This window comes from Lontra canadensis, unplaced genomic scaffold (assembly GCF_010015895.1).
Source record: "Lontra canadensis isolate GAN:19392208 unplaced genomic scaffold, GSC_riverotter_1.0 scaffold93, whole genome shotgun sequence".
Classification (NCBI taxonomy): Eukaryota; Metazoa; Chordata; class Mammalia; order Carnivora; family Mustelidae; genus Lontra; species Lontra canadensis.
In genome coordinates, this window is record NW_022631087.1 from 2940616 (window position 1) to 2958245 (window position 17630).

Sequence of the window (17630 nt, forward strand, 5' to 3'; positions counted from 1 at the left end):
AAGTGAGAGAATGCCTGGCTACTAGCCCTGGCTCTGGGTCTTAGTGCCTACATGTAGATCCCAATACTGCTCCTTATAACTGTATACCCTTAGGCAAGTTGTCTAACCTCTCTGTGCCTGTGTTTCACTATCCATGGAATGAAGATAAGAATAGTACTTTATGGTTCTTGTCATTATTAAGCGAACTAATAAAAGACAAATGCTTGATGGCAGGTGGCTTTGTTGAGCAGTTACTGTGTGCTAAGCACCTTACAGAGACTGTCTTAATCTTCACAACAATCCTGTGCAGTGGCCTATTTCTCCCATTTTACATGGAAGGAAGCTGAAGCACAGAGAAGTTAAGCAACTTGCCCAAGTCCCACAGCTAGCAAGTCACTGGCTCGAATGTCATTAGACATTAGACACCGGCCTTCTGTCATTAGAGCACGTGCCCTTCCCACCACACCAGCAAACACCAGCAGCGGGTTTCCTTTGTAAGGCTGTGTGCTGCCTTTTGCAGACTTTTATGATAATCCTTTTGGAAGCAGGGGCAAGCCCAGGTGACCCCTGCAGACCCAACGCTGGCCTTTGCCTCTCAGCCTGCACCAGCCCAGGCCCTGCCCTTTTAGGCTCCTGGAGCCCTTGTTCCCAGGGATGTGAGGCTGTGCAGCCCTCGCCGCCTCCCAAATGTGGATCTTTGGTGCCCAGCCTGCTAAGGAAGGTTGTGTGGCGGCCTCAAACAGAGCCTGTGGCTTCCCCACTTCTGAAGCCCCGGCTTCCCTCCCAGGGCCATTTATATCCCAGGCCCCATCATCATTCCACCCACTTGAGATCAGGTTCCCACCGCAGAGGCTCTGTGCCCCTAAGCCAGGCCCGGCTGGGGTGCAGCCAGCAGCCCAGAGAGGAGAGGGACAGGCTGGTCTTTGGATCCCTGAGTGGTGTGCAAGGAAGGACTTCAGGGCTGCCAAGCACCCTGCAGCTCGGAGCTGGCATTCTCTAGCCGTGAGGGGCTCCGCTGTGCTGGGCATCAGAAACCCTACAGGGAATGAACCAGATGCAGATCTACCCAGGGTAACTGTCTCAGTAATGGCCCCCAGAGGATACTAGGTCCTGATCTCTGCAGCCTACAGTTTACAAAGAAAAAGGGTCTTTGCAGATGTGATTTTAGTTAAGGGTCCTAATACGGGTCCTAAGTCCCATCTTTAGAGGAGAGAGAGAGATTTGACACAGGCGAAGAACAGGAGATATAAAGACAGGCAGAGAGGAGAATAGGGAGCCCCAGCCCTAGCTAAGGAATGTTGGCAGCCCCCAAAAGCTGGAAGAGACAAGCAATGAGCTCTGTCCTAGTTCCTCTGGAGGAAGTACTGTCCTGCTGCTGCCTTGATCTTGGACTTCTGGCCTCCAGCACTGTGCGAGAACACACTTCTGTTGTCTAAGCCGCCAAGTATGTAGTACCTTGTGACACCAGCCCCAGGAGACCCATACACCCAGCAAGCTGGGGGGAACACAGGAATGTGCCTTTTAACCAGTTCCCCAGGGGGAGATTTTTCAGCCCCTGGAGAGCTGTGACTTCTCGCTCTCCATCGTTGCGGCTCCTATCCTGTTCAGACTGGGAGACGGGAGCACGTGGGGTGCTTGGATGGGGGTGGCCACGGGCAGAGGAGCAGGGGCTGAGATAAGGGGCAGGCAGGTCCGTGCTGGAGCCTCATCCCCAGGAGAGCAGGGGGGGACAGGTGAAGGAGGAACCTTCTTCCCCAGGATGGGAGGGGAGGTGAAGTCAGGACAAAGGTGAAGGGAGGAGACGGTTATTCCTTGGTATGGTATATCGTATTTGTTCCGCCTATAGGGAGCATGCTAATAGGGCATGCTGGCACTATTAGCAGAAGTCCCCTTCCCACCCAGCACCCCTTGGCTCTTGCCCCATTTTGGGGAGTTTATAGAATCGCCTATTCGTGGGGCTGCCTTTCACGCTCAAAGGATTCGTCCTATTGGTACAAAATGTCTTGTTCTGCCCTAAAAGCTTTGAGCCTACCCGTGAGGCCTCTGTTTCACCGTCCCCACGCAGTGTTTAGGCACCCTCAGGATGCTGGAAGTGGTCTTCAGAGGGACCTAGCCCCCAGGCCTCCTCCCCACCCCGGCAATGGTGCATAATGATGAGGGGGCCCAGTCCACACAGAAACAGGGGGCTACCAGGCTGATTTCCCAGCACAGGTCTGAAGGCCAAGGGGGGCAGAACCCTTTGGTCTTTTCAGCTCCTAAGGCCTCGGTCTGATCGGAGGAGACCCACTGTCCTGATGGAGGATAATCTGCTTTACTCAGAGTCCCCTGATCTAAACGCTAATCTCTTGAAACATACCTTCCCAGCAACATCCAGACTAGCATTTGACCACCCGTCTGGGTACTGTGGTCTAGCCAAGTGGACAGATAAAATCAGCCATTCGAAGATATATTTACATTCCAGGATGATGGTAAACACCATTACGAATACCAAATACCTTTTTTGACAATGGAGTGGGTGCTTGGGTCAGAACACACTCCCCTGGGGCAGAAAGTGTCTGTTTTCCTAAGATTGCAGGGAGACTGAAGGAGAAGCCTGGGGCGGGAGCGGGGGGGGGGGGCAGAACCCGACTCCCAGGATCAAAGCTGTAATCACCAGACACCTGCTGTCCCAGCCTCCCTTGTGGCTTGTCACAGGCTCACGACCTAGGTTCACAAGAGCCTAGGGAGCTCCGGATCCAAATGAGCTCCTCCTTCCCTTCCGTTGTGCCCTGGGCCTCTAGGCCCTCTTGCAACTGTCTCACTCCTGGACTCGCTTTCTCCTCTTTACACATAAGAGAACTCACCCTCCCTGGTTTCTGGCTTGAATCCTAATACCGCTCTAGGGTCTGATTACTGAAAACTGTGGTCCAGATATGGCCTGGAAGCTTGTTCATACAAATGTAGAATCTCGGGCCCTGCCCTGGGTCCACTGAATCAAAACCCACATTGTAACAAGGTCCCAGGCAATTCCTGTGCACATTCATGTTCTAGAAGCACTGACCTCAAGCACGCCCCTTGGCTTCTCTGACTCCAGGCCCTTCTGCAGGAACCACGCTCGAGGGCAGCGTGACTCTCCTCTGGACAGGAGGGTCGTCACTGTAGTAAGCAAGCCACCTCTGACCTCTGCATCTGCTTAGCTCTGGTGCCCGCAAATACAGTGCGATTACAGTGACTATTGCTATGGAAACCAGCCTTGGATACTGTCTGCTATCAATGTTGCTGCTCTCCCTTCACTCTCTGTATCTCTAGAATTATGAGCATCCTAACCCACAGCCGAACATCTACATTCCTCTCCAGTCTGAGTTAACAAATAACAGAGATGTGAAGTCAAGGCCAGACAATTTATAAAGGAAAGGCATAGCAACTGCAGGGGTTTGCTTTGGTTTAAAGAGGGAAGGCAAGGGGGCGCCTGGGTGGCTCAGAGGGTTAAAGCCTCTGCCTTCGGCTCACGTCATGATCCCCGAGTCCTGGGATCAAGCCCCGCATCGGGCTCTCTCCTTGGTGGGGAGCCTGCTTCCTCCTCTCTCTCTCTGCCTGCCTCTCTGCCTACTTGTGATCTCTCTCTGTCGAATAAATAAATAAAATCTTAAAAAAAAAAAAAAAAAAAGAGGGAAGGCAGGAATGGCGTTCTGCGTAGCCAGGCTTTTCCTCCACCGGTGGAGAGAACACTTGAGTGATGGTGAAAACCAAGCCGGTGGTGCTGACGAGCACAGCTGCCACCTGTGGAACGGGAGCCGGGGGCCAGGCCACGTACACCATCCCAGTCAATCCTGGCGGTAACTTTCTGTGTTCATTTCCTATGGCTGCTGTTAAAAAAAAAAAAGTTGCCACCAATGTGAAGACTTAAAACAATACGAAAGTATCATCTTACAGTGCAGGAGTCCAGAAGTATGAAATCAGTTTCACTGGCCTAAAGGGAAGGTGTCAGCAGGGCTGGTTCCTTCTGCAGACTCCAGGGGAGAATCCCTTTGCTTTTTGTATCTTCTGGAGGCACCTGCATCTCTCAGCTCACAGCTCCTTTCCTGCATTCTTCCATCTACTTCCTTCTGTCCTCATGTCTCCTACTCTCTCCCTACACCTCCCCTTGTGACTGCATTTAGGTCCTTGGATAATCCAGGTTAATCTTCCCTTCCCAAGATCTGAACTGAATTACAGCGGCAGAGTCTCTTTTGCCATCAACATTCACAGGTTGCAGGGAATACGACTTGATGTCTCTGGGAGCTGTTATTCAGCCTGCCACAATGACCCTTCCACGCTTGTGTCCTGGCCCCCCCAGCTGTCCTGGAGAGCCAAAATAGGAGATGATGCCCATGAAAGCCCTTGGTGAGCTGCAAAGGATTTTTCTGCCTCAGGACCTTTGCACAGTCTGTTACTGCTACCTAAAACATTCACATATGTCCCGTTCCTTCACATCTTTGAGGTTTTGTTACCTTCTTAGAGAGGTCATTCCACCACCCTACCTCAACCCCGTTTATTCTCTATCCCAGCACCCTGACTCTGACCATGGTGTGTGTAATTGCTTTATTACTTATTGGTTTATGTGTTCCTTATCTCTGTCCCTGTTTGACTGTTAGTTCTGTGAGAACAAGGATTTGACAAGTCCTATTCTCAGTCTCCCGCTCCTGGAAGTGTGCCTACAACATGGGTGCTCCCTAACGGATTGTGAGATGAATGAGTGATGTTAACAGATGACATTTCATCAGTTACACACCCATGGCCAGGTTTGGCTTTAATTCTTGAGGTACTACCTCTGGGCATGCCTGTGGCTCAGTATTCCCCAGATGCAAACATGACCTCTTTGTGGGAAGATCCTGTTTTCTAATCTCTCCAGAGCTTTCTGTCCCCATCCCTAGGACCTTTATTTGTATCTTCCCATCTCAGGGCTTCTTCCTAAGCCCCCAGGAAACCACCTGTCTATACTCTCAAAGAGTTTTAGAGGAAGAAGGAACCAAAAAGACCCAGGGTCTACCACCTATGACCCGCTGTGATTTTGTGAATAAAGTTTTCTTGGAACACGGCAAGGTTCTTTCCTGTACGTATTCTCTGGGACTGCTTTCCCACTATCACGGCAGGGGTCAGTAGTTGAGTGAGAGACTAGACGGCCCATGAACCCTATAATATTTACTATCCGGCCCTTTACAGAATAGGTTTGCTGACCCCTGAAACAGACCATCTGATCCAAGACCAGAGTCCTACTGTGAGCTCTTGGCAGGTTCAGGACTAGAATCCAGTTCCACAGAGTCCTAAACATACCATAGCATCCTCCTTATTACCCAGCCCCTCCCCAACCAAACTCCCTTTCAATTCTGAGTGGTCACCGTCCCTCACCAGCTTTCCCTTCACTGTTTCAGGAAGACCCCACTCATGTATGTTCTCCATCTCCCACTGGAATCTGGGCCCAACGAGCTTCCTGAGTCTGCAAGAAGCCCACCTAGACTTTGCTCTTCCTTTCTGGAACCCCTGGTCCCTTCCCTTGTGAAATCCCTGGTTCCATTCTGGAGCCCCAGAGACCTCCTGTTTGAACACCACAGTAAAGATTTCGATGGCCACTGCCCTGATAGAGTGGACCGTGTCCCCTCTCTATTCACCTCAGGCCACCCAGTTGGGGTTCTCAACCACAGCTTGCTCCAGGATTCCCAGAGGACCTAACTTCAAATGCACATGCCCAGGCCCCACCCCAGATTTGAACCAAAACTCTGAGGGTAACCCGAGGCCTTGGGAATTTTTACACACACACACACACACACACACACACACACACACACACACATCCGGGGTTCTGGTCTTGAGCGCAGTCTCAGAACCACTTCACGAAGCCATGGGCTTCCCAAGCGTCCTCTAGGTGTTAGTCACAGAGGACAACTTCAGAACAAAGTCAGTAGCGAGTGGAATATTGTTCCCTTTAAAAATACCTAAGGAGAAGGCTATCTTTCTCCTTCTGCTTTCTCCCTTCTCTCGTTAGCTCAAGGCCCTAGAATTCTTTCCCATCTCCAACGCCTCCCAAAGAAACATCGCCAATAACACTTTCTCCCCTCCTCTGAGTAGACGAGATAAGAAGATTTTTAAATGACTTGCTGGCAAAGAATTCATGAGCTTATAAACTATTGAAGTCAGGGTGATGAGAAGGCGGCGTTGAAAGGAGAACAGGTACACAGAAATTTCCAGAGGAGGCTTGGAATCCTGGGGCCCGAGGTTTCTTTTTCTGGTGCTCACCAGCTGTCTTGGTTTGGGTGTGGACCTGAAGGCAGCAGGGCCTCGTCCTCTCCTCTTCAGTCTCCCTCAGCTGGCAGCACACCCTGGGCCTCAGCACCTCAGGAAGAGGCAGCAGCCGAAGGGCATTTCGTGGGAGAGACACAACCCTCCAGGGGCTGGGAGATGGGGGCTGCGCTTCAGGGGCACTGGGCAAAGGAAAGGCAGGACAGGGTGGCAGGAGCCGCCTCTGACGAGGAGAGTTCTCCCAGAGGAGAGTTCTCTGAACGCTCGGGGCTGGTTTCTAGGTGATGGAGACATGGTGACAAAAATAAGTCTTGCTCACCTGAGACAGTAGAATCCAATTCAATTTCAAGTCAGTGTGTGTTTATTGAGTGCCTGATTCAGTTTAGGTGATGGAGAGAATAAGAGAATGAGGACGACAGCCCAAGTAGCAGGCTGACTTGGCCAGAAATTCCCTGGGAGGCTGCCCTACAGGTCCGAGGGGCCAGAAAACTCGATTGCATCCATTTCACCTAGTAGGAAATTGGTAAAACTGAGTCTTGTGAACAAATATTTATTAAGTGCTTCCAGCCTGCCAGGCCTGTCCTGGGGCTGGGGTGGATCAGTGAACCTAGCAGATCCGGGTCCCTGCTCCGATGGACTTTCCATTCTACTGGGGCATCGTCAAGGCCAGCGGGTAAAGCCAGTGGGGTAGGGTCCGCCATGGGTGGGGTCCACACCAAGAGAAATGTTTAGGGTAAGGTAGGATTTGCACTGTGGTTTGAAGGTTAAGTGGGATGTGGATTTTTAAAGGGCTGGAGGCCTTACAGACGGGGGACTGAGCTGCGTGGCCAGGAATGAAAATGGGGTACCTGCAAAGGTCTGTGACCAGATCAGCAGGCTCTGCTGGGGTAACAGGTGCATGCTGGTAACAGAGTGCATGCTGGGAAATTAGACAAGGGAATGTCGGGATCACATGGGGTTAAGGCACGCGACCTATGTACTCAAAACATCTTGGGTCCGACTCCCAGCTCTTGTGCTTGCTAACCTTGTGATCTAGACATGCCACTTAACCTCAATAAACTTCATTCTCCTGATCTAGAAAATAGGCATAATCGTAAGTAGCTTGTGTGTTGGTCCCAAACATTTAGAGGAGATCATGAGTGAGATTAATTGAGATGCATGTAGAAGGTTTATTTAGCTATTGAATATTAACATTGGAGAAACAGCTCACTTCCTAGGCAGACCAGAACTCACCGCTAAAAACTTGGTGGGGAGCTTGTGACGGCTACATACTGTGGGGGAGTTGCTGCTGCCTGGTCAACCCTCCCTTTACCACCCTCGGTCCACCCCACAGCAGCCATGCCGGATGGAATGGTGGCACTGGGGTCAAGGTGAGGCAGGAGAGGTGCCTAGGACACATTTGCATGACCTGGCCTCCTTCAGTTTTGCACCAGAGGCACCCCACTTGCCTCACCCTGGCAGGGGCTCTGCTAAATCTTGGAAGTGTTTTTGGTCTACACAGTGCATTTCTCAACGTGTGTTCCTTGGTCTACTTACATCAGTATCCTAGGGGCCCCTTCTTTAAAATTATATTTATGGACCTGACACAATCAGCATCTCTGGAGACAAGGTCAGGGGTCAGCATTTCAAACACACACACACACACACACACACACACACACACAATGCCCAGGCTCTCTACCCATACAGGGCTTTAGGATGGAAGTTCTGAGAGCAGCCCCAGACCAGCAGCATCAGCACTGCCCAGGAACTCATGAGAAATGCAGATTCTTGCCCACCTTTCCCATGGACTCAGACCATCCGGGGCTGGGGCCCCGCCATCTGTATGTTAACAAGCCCTCCTAATTCTGATTCACACTAAATTCATACGCGGGAGGTTTTAAAAACTACCAATATCCAGCCCCATCCTAGATGAATTAAATCGGAATTCCTTCAGAAGCTTCCCCACCAACCCATTAATCCTAATGGAAGGACAGAGTAGATAATGATCACTGGAAGAAACAGGAAGTTGGCACAAATGTATGAGATTGCAAAGTGTATAGTTGAGCCTTGGGCATTGTCTCAGTTAATTCTTGCAAACAAGCTGCCCCCTGCTGTGGTCTCATTAGCCAGTGGAGAACCTGAGGCTCCCAGAGCTTCAGGGGCGTGGCTCGCACCCCCCCCCCCACCACCTCTCCTCCCCAACTAAGGCAGTTTTGCGGGCCTTGACTGGGCATCCGCGTGGCCTGGATCTCCGGGAGGACTGCCTGTCCACTTGCCCCTGTGCAGCTTTCCCAGGTGCTAAAAATTAGCCTGTTGGCAGCCCAGTGCTCAGGCAGAGCAGGGGCTGGAAGAGCTCCACAAAGGGAGCGTGGGGAGACCAGAAGGGAGAGTTGGAGGACACCTTAGGGTTGGGCCCAGAATGGGGAGCCCCAAGGACTCATCACCCCAGGCGTTTGTTGGGGTTTTCACTAAGGCCGGCCCCAGTGCTTGGTGCTTTAAGTGAGCCATCTCCTGTGTGTTCACATGATCTCTGAGGGAGATAACCCTCCCAGGATCGTCACACGGTATCCCAGCTTTGCAGATGAGGAAACCGAGGCCCAAAGACTCTGGAGAGCCTGCCCCGGGGTCACCAGTGGGGTCACCAGTGGGGTCACCAGTGCGATCAGGATGTCTCCGACGGCTCTCCCACCACTCGGGAAATCAGAGGCAGGGTCCCGGAGGGGGGGGGGGGGGGAGGGGGGGGGGGGAGCGGGGGTGGGGGGGGGCGGGGGGGGGGGGGGACCGGCGAGGGGGGGGTGGGACTGAGCCGGCAGCCCCCGCCACCCGGCCGCCCTAACTCTCTCCGGTTCTCCCGTACAGGCCATTCCTCGTGCTGCCGCCGCTGATGGAGTGGATCCGGGTGGCCGTGGCGCACGCCGGCCACCGCCGCAGCTTCTCCATGGACAGCGACGACGTCCGCCAGGCGGCCCGGCTGCTGCTGCCGGGTGTGGACTGCGAGCCGCGCCAGCTCAGGTAGGGCCGGGGCGCAGCGATCAAGGGGCGCCCTCCCCGGGGAGCCGGCCGGCCGAGCGCAGGCAGGGCTCGGGGCTCTGGGCACCCCTCCCCCGCGCCCGCCAGCCGGAGCCCCGCCCCGCGCTTGGCGCCCCGCGAACCGTGCGTCTCGGCTGATAGTAGTGACAGACCCGGGCTTGACAGGCAGTGGGTCCCCGCACTTGCAGGAACGGGGAAGGACAGGAGCAAGGCGGTGTGGGAATGTGCGGGTGTGCGGGTTCTCCGATCGACCAGATAACCGAGTGCTTCTTTCTGTGCACCTCCTTTCTACTCTCATTCTGCTCCTTTCCCTCCCTCCCTCCCTCCCTCCTCCTCTGCAAGGAGGAAATGCCGGTCCTGCTGTAGTTTCTGACAACACCTTGCAGGGAACAGTTGCTGGCTGGCTAAGAGCAGGTCTCTGCTTTGTCGCCTTCATGGGGTGGCTCTCTTTCCTAGGTCTGTACCCACGTCTCCCCTCCCCCAGGCTAGGAATTCTTCTTGGGCCCCTCAGGGACCCCATGCACTGGGGCTCGTTTTCACCCAAAGCAAAAGAAATGCAATTGCTCCCTTGGCTGAGTCGAAACCGGTCTAAATACGACAAGCAGGAAGCTGGGAGCTATGTGTGCCTGTGGGTATGCTGTCCTGACTCTGCTGTCTTTCGGGGGTCATGGTCATCATTTCCTTTCTTTATGTCCCAGCTTTGTTGAGATGTAATTGACGTATGACACTGTGGACGTTTTAGGTATACAAGGTGTTGATTTGATACATTTAAATATTGCACAATGACGACCATCAAAACATTAGCTCACATCTCTCTCCTGTTGTCACACAGTGACCATTTCTTTTTTGTGTGCAGAACATTTAAGACCCACTCTCTTAGCAACTTTCAGGTGTATAGGATACCATATTTTTAGCTATGATCACCATGCTGCACATGAGATCCCCAGAACTTAAATTCATCTTATAATAGGAAGCGTGTACCCTTGGACCAACATCTCCCCTTGTCCCCACCCCGCCTACTTCTGGCAACCACCATTCTACTCTCCGTTTCTCTGAGCTCTATGTAGGTTCCACATAGAAGTGAGAGTACCCGGTGTTTGTCTCTCTCTGTCTGCCTTATTTCACTTAGCATAATGCCCTCAGGGGCCATCTGCGATGTTGCAAACGGTAGAGTTTCCTTCTTTCTCGCGGCTGAATAATATTCCATTATGCACATACAGTTTTTTTTCACGTCTCCTTTATCCTTTCCTCCATGAACAGACACTCAGGTTGTTTCCATATCTTGACTATGGGGACTCACGCTACAGTCGAACATGGAGGCTGCAGGATTTGAAGTCTTCTTTTCACTTCCTTTGGAGATAAACCCAGAAGTGGGATTACTGGATCATAGGGTAGTTTTTTGTTTTGGGTTTTTTTTTTTTTTTTTTTTAGGAACTTTCATACTGTGTTCTATGGTGGAATGGTGGCTGTGCCAATATACACTTCCACCAGGAGCATGCAAGGGTTCCCTTTTCTCCACATCCTCGCCAACCCTTGTTATTTCTTAGCTTTTTGTGGAAAGTTACTCTAACAGGTGTGAGGCCGTAGCTCCTGTGGGTTTGATTGGCATTCCTCAGCATTTGGATTTTCTCAACAGTTTGGGGGGGGGGTCATTCAGTTTGTGAGGTCTCTGAGTTCCTTGAGTGCCCCTGTCCCTGGGTGCGATACTTCTGAGCTGTTTGGGGGTGTGTATCCCTGGGTCTCTGCATTGCTGAGAAGTCTGTGTCACAAGTCTGTTGGCAGGTCTGTGCTCACACGTGGAGCTGTCTGGCAACTTGAGGGTCTGTGTCCCAGGTTTGAAGTCTCCCAGCTCTTTCATGTCGCCTGTGCAGGGTTGGAAGACCCTAGGTTCCTTGCAGGTTGTGCCTCCTACCTAGATTGGTGGTTCTCTCTGAACTCAGAGTAGCCCTCTGAGCTGTTGATAGGCTCTGAATCAGCGTGTGAAGTCTATTGGCTGGTCAGAGTCTTTGTTCTTGAGGGCCCTGAACTGGCTAGCTGTTTCCCAGGATGGGAGGTCTCTGGCTGTTTGGGGGTTTGTATTCTTGGTGTGTGGTGTTCAAGAGAGTTTTGGGTATGTACCCAAAATAGGTCTGTCCACAAGCCTCCGCTCTGTTTCTGTGTCTGTCTTCAGATTATGAGGTTCTAGAAGTATTTGGGGAGTCTGTATTCAGAGTATCACATTCTGAACTTGGGTGTCTGTGTTCAGTGGAGTGAATCCCTTGAGCCAATTGTAAGTCTGCATTTACAAGCTGTGTGGGCATCTCCGGAATATGAGAGCTTGGAGAAGTTTGGGCATCTGTGTCCAACGTGTGAGTTGTCTGAGCAGTTAGAGGGCCCTTGTCGCAGAGTTTGAGATCTCCAAGTTGTTAAATGTTTCATGTCTATCTGCTATTGGGGATTTGTGCTGACAAGTGGGGTTTCTGAACTTTTTTGGTGATCTGTATTTCAAGATATGAGTCTAAAATATGTACAGAACTCACAGAACTCAATAACTAAAAACTGAACAATCTGATTATAAAATGGGCAGAGGATCTGAAAAGACATTTCCCCAAAGAAGACACACCAATGGCCAACAAGCACATGAAAAGATGTTCAGCATCACTCATCATCAAGAAAATGCAAGTCAAAACCACAGAGATCGCCTCACACCTGTCAGAACGACTGTTAGCAAAATGACAAGAAAACAAGTGTTAGTGAGAGTGAGGAAAGGGGGAACGCTTATGCACTGTTGGTGGGAATGCAAACTGGTGCAGCCCCTGTGGAAATTCCTCAAAAAATTAAAAATAGAACTACCATAGATGGAACAGAAGTTCCATCTAAAGAAAACAAACACACTAATTAGAAAAGATACATGTATCCCTGTGTTTATTGTACATTGTTTACAATGACTATGATATGGACACACCCTGTGTCTATTGATGGATGAATGAATAAAGATGTGGTGTATGTATTTTATATGTGTGTGTGTGTGTGTGTGTGTGTGTATATATACACACACAGTGAAATACTACTTAGTCATCAAAACCAATGAAATCTTGCCTTTTATAACACAGATAGACCTTGAGGGAATTATGCTAAGTGAAATAAGTCAGACAGAGAAAGACAAATACCATATGACTTCACTAATATATGGTATCTTAAAAAATCAAAGCAACAACAACAAAACTCGGACTCATGGATACAAAGAACACATTGGTGGTTGCCAGCGGCGTGGGGCATGGGGGAGTGGGCAAAATGGGCGAAGGGGATTAGGAAGTACAGACTTCTAGTTATAAAACAAGTAAGTCATGGGCGCCTGGGTGGCTCAGTTGGTTGGGTGACTGCCTTTGGCTCAGGTCATGGTCCTGGGGTCCTGGGATCAAGTCCCATATCGAGCTCCCTGCTCAGCAGGGAGTCTGCCTCTCCCACTGACCTCTCATGCTCTCTCACTCTCATTCTCTCTCTCTCAAATTAATTAAATCTTTAAAAAAAATAAAATAAGTAAGTCATGAGGATGGGGAATATATTCAGTAATGCTTATTAACTTGTAAGGTGACAGATGGTAACAAGACTTCTGGTGGTGACCATTTCACAATGTATGCAAGTGTCAAATCACGCTATTGGGTACATCTAAAACTAATATAATCCCGTACATCAATTATGGCTCGATAAGTAAAAATAAATTTTTAAGACACCTTAGGACAAATGCCTTCAAAGATTTAAGAGGCCTCACACGCTAAACATGCTCGAGATATTTCAGACTCAAACTTGGAAACCCACACCCTGGATGAGTTTAGAGACCTCACACCTTGAATCCCAGATGCCATAGAGGCAAACCTGGAACACAGACCCTCAAAGAGTTTAGAGACTTTATACACTGAACACACACTGTGGAAGACTTCAGACTCACACATCATCACCATTTTCAAATCCCTTCATCTAGCGCAATCATGCGACCAGACTGCAGAGATTTCCACCCTTCCAGGATTTGATTGGGGTTCACAAGGAAATGGAGGGTTTGCAGCATAAAACAGAGCCCCCTGAAGACCCAGAGGTGCCCTTCAGCCAGGGAACACACAGGGGCTGATCTAAGTCATTGCTGGTGTTTATCAAATGTTTGCCATATGTTAGGCTACTTGAAGTGCTTTACACAGATGAATAATAACTAATATTTCCCAAATCTTATGGAAGTGGATACTTTATTGTGCCCACTTGGTAAGGAAACTGAGGCACAGATAGGTTAAATAACACACCCAAGATCATAGAACTAGTAAGTGATGAAGCCAGGCTATGGACCCGGATGGCCCACAGTCCTAACCACTGAGTTGTACTCTCCTTGGGTTTCTGTCCAGGCAGTCTAGGCAGGTTCCACCTGCACTGCCATCCCTCCTGCCTTGCCATCTGTAATAACAGCATGTCTTGGGGAGAGGCTAAGGCGCATTTACTGAGCACCTACTATGTGCCAGTTATCGATTACAACAGGAGATTTACATCTTAAATCTGAGCCCAGCTTGAATCTGAGCTGACCGTGAGGCTCCAGCTCTTCTCTTTGCAACAGTCCTGAGTCTGCTGGGTGGCTGGAAACTAAGATGTCTCCTTAACTGTGACTGCCGAGCTTTCCCTGTTTGCCATGCTTTCAGGAGACTCCATAGCTTAAAGGTTAGGAGACTGGGCTCCAGAGTCCCATCGTCTAGATCCAAATCAACACCACCACAGTTAATTAGCTGTGTGTCCTTGGGCAAGCTAGTTACCCTCTGGACCTCTTGTTTCCCAACCCATAACATTGCCATTATGAAAGCAGCTGCCCTCAGAGGTTGTTGGTGCAGGCAGAAAGTGGGCCCAAGACCATGAGACACCTGCACAGACAAGGCCTGAAAGGAAGAAAGTATTCATGACATGGTCAGTATTAACTAACATTGCTCCCATGCCTCTACTATCCTTGAAATAACAATGGAGACTTTTAGCTATACATTACTTTATAATTCTTTTTTTTTTTAAGATTGCATTTATTTAATTGAGAGAGAGAGAGAGAACAAACGGTGGAGGGTGGTGCAAAGGGAAGCGGAGAAGCAGACTCCCCATTGAGCAGGGAGCCTGATGCAGGGCTCGATCCCCGGACCCAAGGATCATGACTTGAAGTGAAGGCGGACACTTAATCAACCGAGCCGTACAGGTTCCCCATATTGCTTTATAATTCTTAAAAACTTTTAAGGTTTTCTCACGTGAACCTCAAAAGAGATGCTGTTGTTATCCAGGAAAGTAGTGCCGTCCCAATTTACAGAGGAAGACATCAAGGCCCAGCAAGACAAGGTAACTCTCCCAGCATCACATAGTTACTAAGTGACAAGGTTAGGAGCCAGATATCAGACCCAGACACCCAGAGATACAACCGATTTTTCTGGTTTGCCAACACTAGACCTAGACTCAGCCTTCTTCGAGGATTCTAGCAACCCTCTTCGAGATGATTCTTTTCCTTCTTGCAATTCTGTACATGAAGCATGAGCTTCCAAGAGCCAGTGTCATTTCCGTGCCCCAAGTCCAGCATGGAGCTCTTACTAGCGCACAGGATGTGAGTGAGATGCCCTGGGCAGGCCAGAAAGCACAGGTGCAGAGCAGGGAGACAAAGGAAGGCAGTTCCATTCAGTCTCCAGGCTATTTTTAGTCCTTTAGCTCTCAATTCTTGACTCTTTTGTCTCCAGAACCATGATTGGTGTGTAGGAGACATAATCATTGACTGGCCCAGTTAAGTGTTCAAGTTTGGAAATCCTTTTTGAAGAGAAAAAGAAAATGCAGTATTTCATTAGCTTTCCTTAATAGTAAGCGTAAAACTCAGAAATTCCATTAACTAGACTAAATTAAGTACATGAAGGAGGTACCTGTTTAAAAAAAAAAAAAAAAGTATTTTTCAGTCTAGGCAACATGCAGACCCATCTGTACATCTATTTTCCCACCTCATTTCATGTGACCTGAAAGAGGAATTGCTGTCTCCAGTCTGAAGGAGGAATTGCTGTCTCCAGTCTGCAGAAAGATATCATTCAGATATCCAAAAGATAGGTATTGGACTCCTACTCTGTGCCTGGTACTCAGTATTCATGGCGTACCATCCCCAACAATTGTGCAAAGCAGGCTTGGTTATCCCATTTTACAGATGGGAAGGCTGCGGCTCACTGAGGCTGTGGAAACGGTCTGAGGTCACACAGCTACTGTGAGGCAGGTGCGTTCTAGAATAGAGGACTTGGGGAGTGGAGATAACAACATGGTCTCCTTGTCGCCCTCCCTTCTCCCCTCCCAGACATCATTCTTCCCAGTTTCCAGGTAGGCTCCTCTGTTCTGAGCCCCACGCACAGAGGAGGGAGCTCGCCTGTCTCAGTAAACAGCCCTAGAAAGAGACCGGTTCTTGGATGCTCTAACCAATTCAGGAACTTGGGATCTTGGTGTTGGCGGCTAGAGTGTCGTGACGATTAGCACATATAATTACCTACCAGCTGGCCGAGGTGTCCTGGTGGGAGGCAGCCTGGATACCAGCTGGGACAGAGCCACCAGAGTCAAGGATTCTCAGGTCTGCTCCTAGTACAGTCATTGATTTTCAGAGTGACCTTGGCCAAATGCAGCCAAAGCACTTTTGTCTTTACTCAGCTAATGATAAAGCCTCACCAGTGTGATGGGGTTTGTTCAAAACGAACACCCTTTGATGCCACCGCAGTGTGGGAGCTGACAGGGTGACCCATTTGTTCTTCCTTAATTAAAGTATCAGATAGTCTAAACCTGGGACATTCAACATTTTCTTTCTTTTCTTTTCCCTCTCCTTAGGGAGGTGGGAGAGGGGGTCCAGACAGAATAAAGGAAAAGAACAAATAATACATCCTGGCAGCGTTTCTACATTTTCTTATTAATGATTGGTCTTGAAACATTTTAGAAATACGAAGTCTAAATGCTGTTTATTTTCCCATATTTCTAAGAGGCAATTTTTCTGTTCTGGAGTGGAACTGTATTAAAATAATGGTGATAAGGCATGTTCTCAAATCCTAACTTAGCTGATAAACAGCACCTAGCAACAGGATTTGGGGGTTGTCGGAACCTTGAGCTTGCTCCGGGAAATAGTTACTCTTTTTGTAAGGAGCACCAGATTCTGAGCTGTCCCAGAATGGGTAAGTTTGGGAGTGGTACGGTGCAGAGGGTATCAGAATGGGATACCAGGGTCGTTTTGTTCTTTTCTTCACTCTTTTGTTGTGTTTATTGAGCACCTACTAGGTGCCAGACCCCACTCTAGAGGCTCTCACCTGGGTCTGCTGCTTTTTAACAGGTGACCTTGGACAAGTCACTTCACCCGCCTCATGGGATGAGATTCATTTCCCGTAAAGAGGTGGTGACAGCTGCTTCATGGGCTGCGGACCCCCAGAAGGGAGTCAAGTATGAATTTAACGAATTGCACCAGAGCTTAACCTACTTTTAACCCTTCTTGGGTCTCCAGACCACCTTTAGAGGTTTAACAGGCTTTGTCATTCGTCCAGTTTGGGTCAAATTGGGTTCTAAGGAGAAGGTTGTGCCCCAAGAGTACTTTTCCTAACATTCTGGTGCCTCCCACTGAGCCCTGTAATGACAGCTGGAAGTTTGGGTTCGTTTACCAAACACATGTGGGGTGCTGCTGGTCGGTCAGGCCCCATGGGGGCGTAGGGACACCACATCAGCGCCACAGCATCTGGTGGTCACCGAGTCACCAAGGAGACAGACCTCGTGCTGTGGGAGCTGTTGGCCCTCATTCCTATAAGAGGATCAGCCGGATGAGGGGAGTTCTGACTGTTGGTGTCAGAAGGAGAGAGGCTCTCCATCGTCCTCCCTGCATCTGTGTGGAGCCAGGCCTTGTTCTGGGCTCAGAGAAGACAGAGATCCCAGGACTGAGGCACCACTAGGGAGACACGGACAATAAACAATAGTACAAATAGGCAAGATGATTTCACGGAGTCTGAGTGCTACAAAGAAAGTGAACCGATGTGGGGCAGATAGGAATTGAAGAGGTGCTTGGAGAGCATCTTGGGCTCCGGAGGGGAAAGACAGTGTGACAAGGTACACTGGTATCACGGGCAGGGGACACTGGAGGAAACGGGGAGGGGATCTGGAGTCACATTCAGGCCAGCATTTCCTTTGGTCACTTCCACATCAACCCCCGAATCCAGACCTGGGGCCTTCCTATTTTCTTCCTCGTAAGGTCACCTGTGGAGGCGGAGCTCCTGGGCCCTGGAAGGCTTCCCTGCCTCTCCCGGAGTCGGGAGCCACTCTCTCTTCTTCCTTGGAATGCCCTTGTCCTTGCCCGGCTCCGGAAAATTCCTGCAGCTCCCCGAGGCCTCTTGGGCTGGGCTGGCCTGAAA

General features: G+C 49.9%; 1 protein-coding gene across 2 annotated transcripts in view; it reads left to right on the top strand.

Annotated features, from left to right (window-relative positions):
* Positions 1 to 17630, top strand: part of BTBD11 (BTB domain containing 11) — a 291628-nt gene that overhangs the window by 206206 nt on the left and 67792 nt on the right. For both annotated transcript variants that reach the window (XM_032836534.1, XM_032836535.1), the window contains exon 4: positions 9076 to 9228. In XM_032836534.1, coding sequence (XP_032692425.1) covers positions 9076 to 9228 — 153 coding nt within the window. The remainder of the gene's footprint in view (positions 1 to 9075; positions 9229 to 17630) is intronic.